This window comes from Rhinoraja longicauda, chromosome 5 (genome assembly GCF_053455715.1).
Source record: "Rhinoraja longicauda isolate Sanriku21f chromosome 5, sRhiLon1.1, whole genome shotgun sequence".
Taxonomy (NCBI): Eukaryota; Metazoa; Chordata; class Chondrichthyes; order Rajiformes; family Arhynchobatidae; genus Rhinoraja; species Rhinoraja longicauda.
In genome coordinates this window covers 50,945,122-50,958,413 of record NC_135957.1, presented here as the reverse complement: position 1 = coordinate 50,958,413, position 13,292 = coordinate 50,945,122, and the positions used below count along the sequence as shown (strand labels likewise).

At 40.4% G+C, this 13,292-nt stretch overlaps 1 protein-coding gene across 3 annotated transcripts in view; it reads right to left on the bottom strand.

Annotated features, from left to right (window-relative positions):
* The window catches only part of med23 (mediator complex subunit 23), a 68,512-nt gene that overhangs the window by 29,696 nt on the left and 25,524 nt on the right, over positions 1-13,292 (bottom strand). For 2 of the 3 annotated variants that reach the window (XM_078399514.1, XM_078399516.1), the window contains 6 exons: positions 12,770-13,015; positions 12,084-12,226; positions 9,895-10,069; positions 8,569-8,732; positions 7,171-7,295; positions 3,760-3,965 (listed from right to left, as the gene is read on the bottom strand). In XM_078399514.1, the coding sequence (XP_078255640.1) occupies positions 3,760-3,965; positions 7,171-7,295; positions 8,569-8,732; positions 9,895-10,069; positions 12,084-12,226; positions 12,770-13,015 (1,059 nt within the window). The remainder of the gene's footprint in view (positions 1-3,759; positions 3,966-7,170; positions 7,296-8,568; positions 8,733-9,894; positions 10,070-12,083; positions 12,227-12,769; positions 13,016-13,292) is intronic. The other variant, XM_078399515.1, reaches the window with a different exon arrangement.

Here is a 13,292-nt window from a genome sequence, read left to right as displayed (position 1 = left end):
TTGCTTACCTTTCATTCATTTGTTCTTTGTACCTCCTCATATCTTTAGTTTCCCTCGCCCCTGACTCACAGTTCTGAAGAAGGGTCTTGACCCAAGATGTCACCTATTCCTTTTCTCCAGAGATGCTGCCTGACCCACTAGGTTACTCCAGCATTTTGTGTTCACCCTCAAAATAAAGCTGTCCCTATTATTTCATGCCACCGCCTAACAAGAACAATTCACGATGAGATTCTAGAAAAGGTGGACAACCTCTCATCTCAGCAAAGACAGACATCGATAATGAAATTTACTACTGTTTTCAAAGCACCAACACCACCTCTCCCCAATCGAGGAAAAAGATGTTTGCAGATCAAGATCTTGGATTTGGCAAAACATTCATGGGCAATTGAGCACATTAATCCCAGCACTTTGAAATATGCTTGAAGGTTTTGACTATCAACAGCAAACATCTTAGGACAGAAGAAAATAACATTGACGCTATCTCTGCAAAATCCTCCAAGTTCACTGGAAAGACAAACCAACTAGCCAGGCCAACATCTGGAGGACTGTCAACCTAAGTACATTCATTCAGCTACATTGGGCACGTCACGTTATCTGTATTCCCAAGACAGATATTCACAAGACACTCGAAACAAGTGTTCTATGCCGAGCTCTATGGGAAGAAATTACTAATTAAATATAGACTGTAGATTAAACAATATTAGAAAATGGCAGATAATTGGTATTATTTTGGTACCAAAAACGTGCCACAGAAACATTGTGGGTTTATGCATGCCAATTTTTCATAGTAAAGCCCATCTTGTCATTCACAAAATGCTGGAGTAACTCAGCAGGTCAGGCAGCATCTCGGGAGAGAAGGAATGGGTGACGTTTCGGGTCGAGACCCTTCTTCAGACTGATGTCGGGGGTGGGACAAAGGAAGGATATAGGTGGAGACAGGAAGATAGAGGGAGATCTGGGAAGGAGGAGGGGAACGGAGGGACAGAGGAGCTATCTGAAGTTGTAAAAGTCGACGTTCATACCACCGGGCCGCAAACTGCCCAGGCGAAATATGAGGTGCTGCTCCTCCAATTTCCGGCGGGCCTCACTATGGCACTGGAGGAGGCCCATGACAGAGAGGTCAGACTGGGAATGGGAGGGGGAGTTAAAGTGCTGGGCCACCGGGAGATCAGTTGCGTTAATGCGGACCGAGCGCAGGTGTTCAGCGAAGCGATCGCCGAGCCTGCGCTTGGTTTCGCCGATATAAATAAGTTGACATCTAGAGCAGCGGATGCAGTAGATGAGGTTGGAGGAGGTGCAGGTGAACCTCTGTCTCACCCGGAAAGACTGTTTGGGTCCTTTGATGGAGTTGAGGGGGGAGGTAAAGGGACAGGTGTTGCATCTCGTGCGGTTGCAAGGGAAAGTGCCCGGGGTTAGGGTGGTTTGGGTAGGAAGGGACGAGTGGACCAGGGAGTTGCGGAGGGAACGGTCTCTGCGGAACGCAGAGAGGGGAGGGGATGGGAAGATATGGCCAGTGGTGGGGTCCTGTTGTAGGTGACGGAAATGTTGGTGGATGATATGTTGGATCCGCTGGCTGGTGGGGTGGAAGGTGAGAACGAGGAGGATCCTGTCCTTGTTGCGAGTGGGGGGAGGGGGAGCAAGAGCGGAGCTGCGGGATGTAGAAGAGACCCTAGTGAGAGCCTCATCTATAATGGAGGAGGGGAAGCCCCGTTTTCTGAAAAACGAGGACATCTCGGAAGCCCTAGTCTGAAACACCTCATCCCGGGCGCAGATGCGGCGTAGACGGAGGAATTGGGAGTAGGGGATAGACTTTTTGCAGGGGACCGGGTGGGAAGAAGTGTAGTCCAGATAGCTGTGCGAGTCGGTGGGCTTGTAGTAAACCCACAAGCCACAAGCCCACCGACTCGCACAGCTATCTGGACTACACTTCTTCCCACCTGGTCCCCTGCAAAAAGTCTATCCCCTACTCCCAATTCCTCCGTCTACGCCGCATCTGCGCCCGGGATGAGGTGTTTCAGACTAGGGCTTCCGAGATGTCCTCGTTTTTCAGAAAACAGGGCTTCCCCTCCTCCATTATAGATGAGGCTCTCACTAGGGTCTCTTCTACATCCCGCAGCTCCGCTCTTGCTCCCCCTCCCCCCACTCGTAACAAGGACAGGATCCCCCTCATTCTCACCTTCCACCCCACCAGCCAGCGGATCCAACATATCATCCACCAACATTTCCGTCACCTACAACAGGACCCCACCACTGGCCATATCTTCCCATCCCCTCCCCTCTCTGCGTTCCGCAGAGACCGTTCCCTCCGCAACTCCCTGGTCCACTCGTCCCTTCCTACCCAAACCACCCTAACCCCGGGCACTTTCCCTTGCAACCGCACGAGATGCAACACCTGTCCCTTTACCTCCCCCCTCAACTCCATCAAAGGACCCAAACAGTCTTTCCAGGTGAGACAGAGGTTCACCTGCACCTCCTCCAACCTCATCTACTGCATCCGCTGCTCTAGATGTCAACTTATTTATATCGGCGAAACTAAGCGCAGGCTCGGCGATCGCTTCGCTGAACACCTGCGCTCGGTCCGCATTAACGCAACTGATCTCCCGGTGGCCCAGCACTTTAACTCCCCCTCCCATTCCCAGTCTGACCTCTCTGTCATGGGCCTCCTCCAGTGCCATAGTGAGGCCCGCCGGAAATTGGAGGAGCAGCACCTCATATTTCGCCTGGGCAGTTTGCGGCCCGGTGGTATGAACGTCGACTTCTCCAACTTCAGATAGCTCCTCTGTCCCTCCCTTCCCCTCCTCCTTCCCAGATCTCCCTCTATCTTCCTGTCTCCACCTATATCCTTCCTTTGTCCCACCCCCGACATCAGTCTGAAGAAGGGTCTCGACCCGAAACGTCACCCATTCCTTCTCTCCCGAGATGCTGCCTGACCTGCTGAGTTACTCCAGCATTTTGTGAATAAATCGATTTGTACCAGCATCTGCAGTTATTTTCTTATAATATTGTCCTTGTCATTTACGCTAATCCCATTTTGCAGAATTAGGACCTTAACCCTCTATGCTTTTCCGATGGAACTATCTTCCAAATACCTATTAAATGTTGCAATTGTTTCTGCCTCTACCACCTCCTCTAGCAGTTTGTTCTAGATAACCACCACCCTCTGCAGGAAAAACATCCCTCAGATCTTCTTTAATATTCTCCTCTCTGTTGTGCTCTCCAATTCTAGATCCCCCTGCCCATGGAATTAAAAACCCTGACTATCTATCCTATCAATATCTCTCATAATTTTATAAAGCTCCAGCCTATCTAATCTCACCTAAAAAGATTATAGATCTTCAATCCAGGTGACATCCTGGTGAATCACTTTTGCACTCTCTCTATTGTTACCACGTCCATGCTGTGATTTGGTGAAGGATACGCAATACCCTAAGGGCAGTCTAATCAATGTTTTGTACAGCTGCAACAAAGCGTCTCAATTCTTTAAAAGTGGTAGAGGCAAAAATTATTCTTCAAACGAAAGACAACAGCCAATTCAAACCTGGTAACTCATGCACGAAACAATAGCCCGTGAACAATTCAGTGTTCAATTGAGAGAATGACATATGAATTGGTAAAGAAGTGGATCAGATGAGTTAATGACCTCAACAATATTATTTAGAAAATCTGCAATGTGGGTATTCTGCAGAGTTATTCAAACATATAGGTAGCATTTCTAATTTTATCCACAAAATTTGTAGAAAGTCATCCATTGACGTTTACCTATAGCCAATCTGATTAATGTGGTCCATATCCAACAACATTTTCCAAAGCAGACAGAGGAAGAGTGGTGGGGAACCTTGCATGGAGAAGTGAGTGATGATATCGTTCTCATCGGTCATGGATTTCCACTTCCTATATTCTTCTTCCACATTCTTTTTTAAATTAAATCTACTTTCCTGAGGTACATTGTTTTGTTTAAAAAAAGCCTAAGGCAGATAAAATATATTGTTAATAAATTTCAACACATAATTTCAACACATTAAAAGCACATAAAAAAATGTGATTGCACAATTCTTCTCAGGACTTGAATACATCACGCTTCAATGATGGTCATTAAATCTAGCTGAACTAGTTTTGATCTCATGTTGCTCCTGGATTAAAATCTCGTCTTTATCCTCCAATTGTTTTAAAAGCAGTTTCAAGTCAGGAGCAATGGTAGGGCATTTGGCCCTTCAAAGTGATTATTGGCGATCATCCAAATTCAGTACTCAGTTCTTGTTTTGTGCCCATTTCCCCTGATCTCTTTAGTACTAATCAATAACGCTAATGATTTAGTCTCACTACCTTCAGTGGATGAAATTTATACAGGTTTACCACATTTTGGATGAAATTTCTCCTCCTCTCAGTCCTAATGGCCATCTTTAAACTGTCACCCCTGGTTCTCGACTTCCCCTTCCTCGGAAACATCTTTCCTGCATTTCATCTATCCACTCGCACAAGCATTTTATAAGTTCTAATGAGGTTCCTCTTCATTCTTCCGGGCTCCAATGAAGATAAGCCTAAATGTCCCAATCGTTCCTAATTTATCAGGTTTCCATCCCTGTAATCCTTCTGGAGAAATTTCAATCTATCGAAAGCACATACATATTCATGAAGAGGCCAAATCTGCACCCAATTGTCAAAGCATGGTCTCACAAAGTCCCTGAAAAATTGCAGTAAGGCATCCCTACTCTTGATCTCAATTCCTCTCACTATGAAGATCAAAGTAATATTTGCTTTCCAAGCCATCTGCTTGCTTATTTCATCATTGATGCAAAGCATATCCAGGTCCAGCTACATATTCCACTTTCTTAACTTCTTGTAATTCGGACAATAATCTGCCCTGCATAGTGGATATACATTAAAATTAATCATCATTGAAAAATATTACGGTAAACATAAACAACACTTCAAGAATTACCCGATCTGTGGTAAGTCTTATTCTGAAATGTACCATTGAATAACACTGCATGTACTTTACAGCCACTTAACCAGCACGATGGGTGTTCCCTTGAATAGAACCGTATTCATAAATGTAGATAATTTTGAAAACTGAAGTATCATCCGGCTAATTGCATTGTCTACATGACAAAGGAAAACATCTCTTCCTTTCTAATGTCATTTGCATTTCAGATACCAGAGATATATCCATTTTTTCTTCTAATCTGGCTTCCACTTTACAAAAATCATGACATTCGCTGTGAATTTGTCATGTTTATAGATTTTTGACTCAGGAGTTTTCTAATTAAAGTACGTTAGTATATTTAGAAGTTTCCAGCACTTTTGATTTTTATATTCTTAGTCTTAATGCTTTGTTTTGTTCACTCCTAATATACTGTATAACTCCCATGATTAGTGGATGGATTAGAGCATGTGTTTTGGGGTTCCTTGAGTTAATTTTGGGGTCCATCGTCTCTTGCTCAGAGTAGGTGAATCGAGGACCAGAGGACAAAGGTTTAAGGTGAAGGGGAAAAGATTTAATAGGAATCTGAGGGGTAACATGTTCATACAAAGGGTGGTGGATGTATGGACCAAGCTGCCAGTGGATGTAGTAGAGGCAGGGATTATTCCAACTTTTAAGAAACAGTTAGACAAGTACATGGATAGGCCAGGTTTGGAAGAATATGGGTCAAACGCAGGCAGGTGGGACTAGTGTAGCTGGGACATGTTGGCCGGTGTGGGCAAGTGGCCCAAAGGGCCTGTTTCCGTGCTGTATCATTCTATCACTCTACGAACAAAATCTAAAACCAGAACCTGAAAATAAATTTACCAAATGAGTTTCTGTGCAAAGTGAATTTAATTTAATAAAATAATACTCTGGCGTTCCTTATGACTTACTCTGCAGAAACATTGTGGAATTGATTTAATGCAAGTGAAATCCATTTCCACAATATATTTGGCTCTTTTGCGAATCCTTATGTGTGCAATTCTGATTCTATGTCTTAAACCAAAATAGAATGGTAGATATAATCATCAGAACATGCAGCATACGATGCAAGAAATAAAATTAAAATTTCCAGGTGATGACAATTCTCCAGAAGAAGAAAGTGTTAGAGATTTAAGCAAGTACTGAGGTCGGGGAAGAGGGAAGGGAGGTTTGTTGTAGGGTAGAACTGGAAGAGTTTAAGTGATAAGGGAACCATGGAATAATTAGAGGAACAAAATATTAGTCATAAGTATCACACCAACACCCACATCTTCCCTTCTCTCCATCCTTCAGGGACTATGCACTCTGTGACTCTGGTCTGCTCATCCCTTCCCACCCACCTCTTCCCACCGTGTGCATTTCCCCCTGCAATTGGAAAAGGTGCAACACTTCTTCCTTTACCTCCTCCCTCACAACCGTCTATGGCCTAAACGGTCATTCCAGATGTGACAGAGATGCATGCAAACCTTGTCTATTTCATTCAGTGTTGGTGATGCATTCGGTCCGCAAAGGCCAACTTGAGCTTCCAGCTGCATATCATTTCAATTTCTCTCAACCTGTCTGTCCTCACATCTCTCCACTGCCAGGGTGAGGTGAAAAACAAACTAGGAGAACAACATCTTGTATTCCGCATGGGCAGCTGACAACCCAATGGCATGGACACAGAATTTTCTAATTAAGTAACTTGCCTCCTCTGCATTCATTTCCCACTCCCATCTGTTCACCCACATTCCCTCTTTTTCTGTTCATTTTTTCCATCCCTCTCCCACTTCACAGTCCCCCACCTGGTTCTATCTGTTCATCAATCTCATACCCATCCACATGGGTTCCTTCTTTCTTCTGCCTTAGTTCACTTTTTATCCCATACTTTCACCTACCAGGTTCCATTTGCCCGTCAAATTTCCCTTCCTGATAAATTATAAAGTGAAAGGCTTTTTTATTTTAAACTTATATTCTTACGTAGATGCCTTAAGCAAGATCTCAGACAAGCAGAAAGAGGCTCCTCTTTGGAAGCCATCTTAAGTTAGCATCAAATTATTATCTACTCTAAAAGTGATTCTTCATGAACCTTTGACCATTTGGTGCAGAACATAGTAAAAAGTGGAATGCACAACAATATACTTCAGATTAAAGAGTTTTGTTAGCAGGGTTGCCATCTTGTTTACTGTCACACCATTCTAACATTTAAAATTTAACTCCAAAACTCAAACTAAAAATGACCTTACCTGCAATGGAGCCGGGAAACAGCTGAGAGTGTGTGAAGCCCAGTTGTGAGGGGTGAAAACCATGATTGTCTGTAGAATGTCTTTACACCAGGTTCCTTGTATAGATTCTGAGCCTGTAAAAAAGTCTATAATTTTTTTAAAGGATGATAAACATTAAAAAATAGTAGACTCTACAGAATTATTAAGGATGTGGTATTTGGTGACAATATTGGATCTGAAAGGCAGCATTCAGCAACCATGATTCTGAATTCTCTGGCTGCAGGAAGACCTATTTCTCATCTATCCATCACACCCGTTCTTTCCATGAGCCGATCCCCTGTTGGGAGCTTCCTGAATGAAAGCTTGAAACTGATTGGCGAGATCATGGTCAAACCCAGAGAAATACATTAGCAGGCTGCTCTGCCACTCTCCAGGCTGAACTCGCTGTCAAATTGCTGGGATGTTGACATCAGACATTTAAAAACAATTAACTGAACATCTAATAAAACGAAATAATAATTGCAAAAAATAAATCAGTTTAACACGTCAAAATTAGATTAATCACTAACTGTCTTTCCACATCTCAGTTGTTCAAGTTGCTAACACTGTGCCACGATTAACCTGCTATAAATTCAGTACCATGGCTACTGGCAACCTGCGGAAGGCTGGTTTCAATGGATTCATTGCCATAGAAGGCTGTCAATGGATATGTTTAAGGCAGAGATAGATAGATTCTTGATTGGTACAGGTGTCAGAGATTATGGGGAGAAGGCAGGAGAATTGGGTTAAGAGGGGAAGATAGATTGGCCATGAATGAATGGCAGAGTAGACTAGATGGGCCGAATGGCATAATGCTGCTCCTATCACTTATGAACATAAGATGTTCCATCTTGGTGCATGGAAAGTCAGAGGAATGCAATTGCTTTTTGTGACTAGGAGTAGGTAGTCATGGAGATTAGTGGACAAGAGGTTGGTTTGGTGATGATTGTGAGGCCGGGTGGCGAGGCCAAATTACTACTATGGCCTTTAGGAGACTGAAGGGGAAATGGGTAAAATAAATCACTTAATGGGGACCTAAGGTTGGAGTTTTCATTAGACCTGGATCTGTTGAGGTGCCATCACTCGTCAGGCTTCACCAGGCCATTGAGAACCTGATCAAATGGCATGGAAAACCGAGGAATTGGCATCTTAGCAAGCTGTCATGTCCAAGGTTTTCCATGTGCTCCATGCCTAATGTGCAGAGCACCTAGAAATGAAAATAATGGACTTCAAGTAACTTGCATGAAACCCACAATTTTTACTGATGTTTACTTTTAATGGAAATTGGATTCTGAACATTTCACACAAAATAAACCTATTCCAAAAATAGATATTTCACAATACAATGACAACAAACAAAATTTACATGTTAGCACTTACCAGTTACATGTGTTGCCCTAGCTAGAGTAAGAATTAGAGCTCTGTTAAGTTCCTCGGACTCTGCAGAAAGAACGGTTTTAGGATCACTGAGGAAACGAGTAAACTGAGGCTGGACCTCTGAACTGCCTAAAGCCGTGATGAGCCGGAGAGCGGTGCTTTCAACACTAGATAATCAAAGACAGAAAGTGTTGCTTATGATACAATTTTCCAGTTGTTTCCTAGTTGAGATTTATGAATGACAACCACTGCCTCAACCATTTCACCAATGATTATTCCCTCTGTTAAATTTTTCAATTAAATTTGAATCAGCAAATCTTCAGCATAAACAATGGGTACCAATAAACAACTGACAACATTTAAGGTAATATTAATATTCCTGACAGATTGTTTTGAAAATCTAACTAGTCTATTCATGTCCTCAGCAAAAACTATCTGTCATCACTTTTTGTTGTGAACTATAAGGAACTCCATTTCTATTCTGATTTCCTCTGATATGACCAAGCATACAACTCTTAATTTATAAACAAAAAGTAGTGTTTCAAGAAGTTTTGTCACATCCTATGAGCGTTTAAAAACACAAATAAAATTTGTTGGAATTCTTAGGCATTTGAATAAAGTTTTTAGATATGACAAAATCATGTCAGGGAAAATGCACGATCCCTTTTTTTGTCTGGAAATCAAAATGAGATTGGATATTACAGATTGCATACTTTACAGATATTACAAATTACAGACCTTCAATAGGTGTACGAAGGATGTCAACTCTCTTGTACTACATTCAGCTCTAGTATATCGACAATAAGAATACCTATGTCAGGATGCTACTCACTGACTACAGCTCAGCCTTCAAATCCATATTACCAGATTGCCTGTAACATGGATAAACTTTTGAAATTATGAAAAACTCTTATGACCATGAATAACAAACGGATGCTTCCACCATTTAAGGAATTAGCATCAAAATGAGATTCTCATCATAGTCAAGAGAAAAAAAAGATAGATTTAGATTCTGACCAATCAAAATGTAGAATGCTTTTACCAGATTACTACTGATAGAAATTGTAAGGCAATTGGATAACTATTTGAAATGAAGAACCTGAAGTTCAACAGAAGAAAGCAGGGTATGTGAGATAAAGATAGCTCTAGCTGCGTGCAAGTTTATTTCTGTGCTGAAATTTCCATTATTCAATTAAGAGACAAACTCAACAAAGGCATATTTTAAGCATTACAGAATCCTCACCTTCTCTACAATATTATTTCTATTTTAAGATTTGTGCATTGAAATACTAGCCCATTTATACTTTGAAAAGACTACAAATAACTTACCAGAGGTGAAGTTGATTTTGATTGGTATGTGGCACTGCTGCCAATGAATGAAGATGGCTTAACAGTTGCACCCTATAGTGGGGCTGGATGTGATGCATGCGGTAGCTAAACATCTCCAGCAGAGTGTGCAAGATCCCCCATGCATGTGACTTGAAAACATTTGGTAAAAGCTGGCCTAAAGAGAAAGTAGAAAGTTAACTTGACTTGCACACAACATGGAACCATGTAATATATTTTCAAAAACGTATTACATCCATTGCCCTGCAATGAAAGATTACAATTTAAGGATAGGGATGCTGTCTTGGAAATGTCATTCTTTGCCATTATTCAATGGTACAAATGCAACTGCAAAATTAAATACCAAAATTACACATGACTGCACTGTTAGAAGTAGAAGTATGCTCAGAAAATTAAAATTCTAGAAAAGAGACACATACTATATGAAAGAACTGTATGGCATATGTACAACTGCAGTCATCATGATCTCAAATAAATTGCTTCCACTCCACCAATCACATTTTTAGATGACAAAGAATTTTAATTTCAATTCATAAATTAACTCTAACTCTTGCTAGCTGTAAACAGGTTCTAGAAATTATGGCACTATTAAGACACTATTTGCATTTGAAATAGGGACAAATATTCCTTTATTTTCCTTAATCTTTGCAACATTGCCGTCAGATCACATATGGGTAGTTAATTTTATTTTGCCCTGAAGCAAAAAAAATGTGATCGAAAAGTAACCATTACTAGAGAAGCAAGATAATTATTTTTCCTAAACCACTATTATTGTGATCTCCAAGTGCTACTTTCAAAAGTAATGTTAAGAATTTTCATAGCAAATGGACTATGAATACTCTAACTTTACAATTTAAATGCAGTACAGATGGCTCGAGACAAGAGGGCATGCTTTTTAGTCAAAAATCATACAGCACATGGGCCCTATTGCCAAACCAAGCTTCATTAATCCCATTTATCTGTGTTTGGGACACCGAATCTTCCAGCATATCATTCATAGCTAACGGTGATATACATATCTCAGCCAGGGCCCGAGCAATTTTTTTTCTCTCGTTTCCCAGTTTTCTTGAATATACCAGATTGGGCGCCTAGAATTTTATCTTCCTTCATACATTTTAAGATATCCTAAATCTCTTCTACTATAATGACTGGAAACAACCTACTCCAATCAAACTCCTGTCTAAAACCATCAAAATGCGCCTTGCCTCAATTTAGAACATTAACTTGTGAACAAGTTCTGTGCTTTTCAATAACTATTTTTAGAAACTAATAGAACTATGGTCACTTCAATCACTTGCCATGCAGTTTCTAAGAGCGGGTCAGGCTTTGTCCCCTCCCTAGTAATGTCCTCCATATATTGTTTGAGGAAACGTTCCTGAACATACTGAACAAATTACATCCCATTGGTATTATGCAGTCCCAATCCTATCATTTTTTGGGGGGCAATAGCACTCTATCAACAAGATGATCATCCCCTTCTTATTTCTCAGCTCCACTCATTATCTTGCTGGTTGATCCCCCAGTAATTTCATCCTGGACAGCTTCCGTGGTTCTCATTAATCAAAAATGCAACGTCCCCTACTCACTTGTCTCCACTTCTATCCAACCATTAGCACCTGTACCCAGCAACAGTGAGTTGCCAGTCCTTTGGCTTCCATAATGGCTACAATATACCAGTCCCATGTACCTTTCCATGCTTTCAGTTAATTCTCCTCAGCTGTGAGACCTCTTGCATTAAAATAAATACAAATTAATCCAACAGTCTTTCCTCACTCCCTGCTGTGATCCCATCTGTCTTGTCTACAGGACATAATTGATTTCTATTTCAATTTACAGTTTCTTATCTGCCTCACTACGTTTTGGGATCTCACACCCTGCCACTCTAATTTCAATCTTCCACAAGTTTAGCAATGGAAGACCCAGAGTAAATCTCCTGGAATGCTACTGGATCCCAGCATTTAACATTTGCATATAGATTAAAGAAATGCCCAAAAGTCTAATTCAAATAAAAAAGCGATAGAAACAACGCAAGCATCCATCAACATAGTATTGAGCTCTCCTGTTCTTAAAATATAATTATTTACCCATCTCAAAGACATGCAACACTAACCTTCAAAGTAGTTCATTAACTGGATGAAAATTATTCATTTAGACTTCATAGATTCACTTACTGATAAATCCTTTAATTCCAAGGGATTCAATCTCCATGTAAACCAGAAGACGACTGTAAGTTTCTACCAGAGCTGGGGCCAATGCTAGGCTTGATTTGGCATGGGCTAGTTTGATCACCCTTGTAGCTATGCTGTGAATAAGGCTGAAATGCAGAATACTTAAATCAATCAAATTCAAACTTTAGAATATTGCTAAAGAGCAGCAGTGGTGTTCTTCATTTATTTGTATCAAAATAATGATAGCCTTTGAGGAATTAAAAAGGCAATAACAACAGGTAGAATAAAATGAAACAAACTATGTGGAATGCAATAAAATTATAAAGTTGTCAGGGTAATAGTGCCCACACATATTTTTAATATCTTTCAGCCTAATGTTGTTGGAGTCCAAGAAATGTGTTTACTACTTCATTTGGATGAACTCATTTCATTTCTCTTAAAATAAATTAAGTTTTAATGCATGCTATTAATAGTTCAAGATGGTTATTATTAAAACATTTTTGTCTTGTCTAGTCATTTATGACTTCCCCATTATTTTTTAAAATAATATCTTATTTTATGAATTGCTTCTTCCTATCACTATAACATATTTTTCAGTTTGCCACTCAAAGGACATAATGAGAATGAGCATAAGGTAATCTTTCACAAAAAAAAAAAGTAGTTGATCAGGATTAAATACTAATCACTACCTCATTTTGGCATGGACTGTTAGAGAATCCAATAAGTTCATTCGCAAGGGTGTTATTGATCCTGAAGCTGTGCAATTTGTTCCTGGAAGAGATATCCTCAAGCTTCCATTCCCATATATTGTTTCAACCAATACTCCCATAGGCAATGTAAAGTACTCAGAATTAGTGGAATAAGCATTGCACAACAAGGCAATCTTGTAATCATTCATCTGTAGGCTTTTATTTCTCAAACTTTGCTGCAAAAACCTGTTTAGAAATAATGAAACACAATTTATTAATTACTTTGCTTTCTTGTATTTATTATTAACCATTAAGAATTATCTCTCGCAACGGAAATTCTGTCATTTTATTTTCCAATATAGGTCTTCTAAATGTATTGGATCATTCGTTTGAAGATGACGGCAAGCCTTTATCTGTTATTAATGTTAAGCCTTTATTCATCCCCACTTTAAAGATATACATTGTTTATTATACAAAGCCATACATAAACTGCCTAATTTTAATTGCATTTCTCCCATGCTAA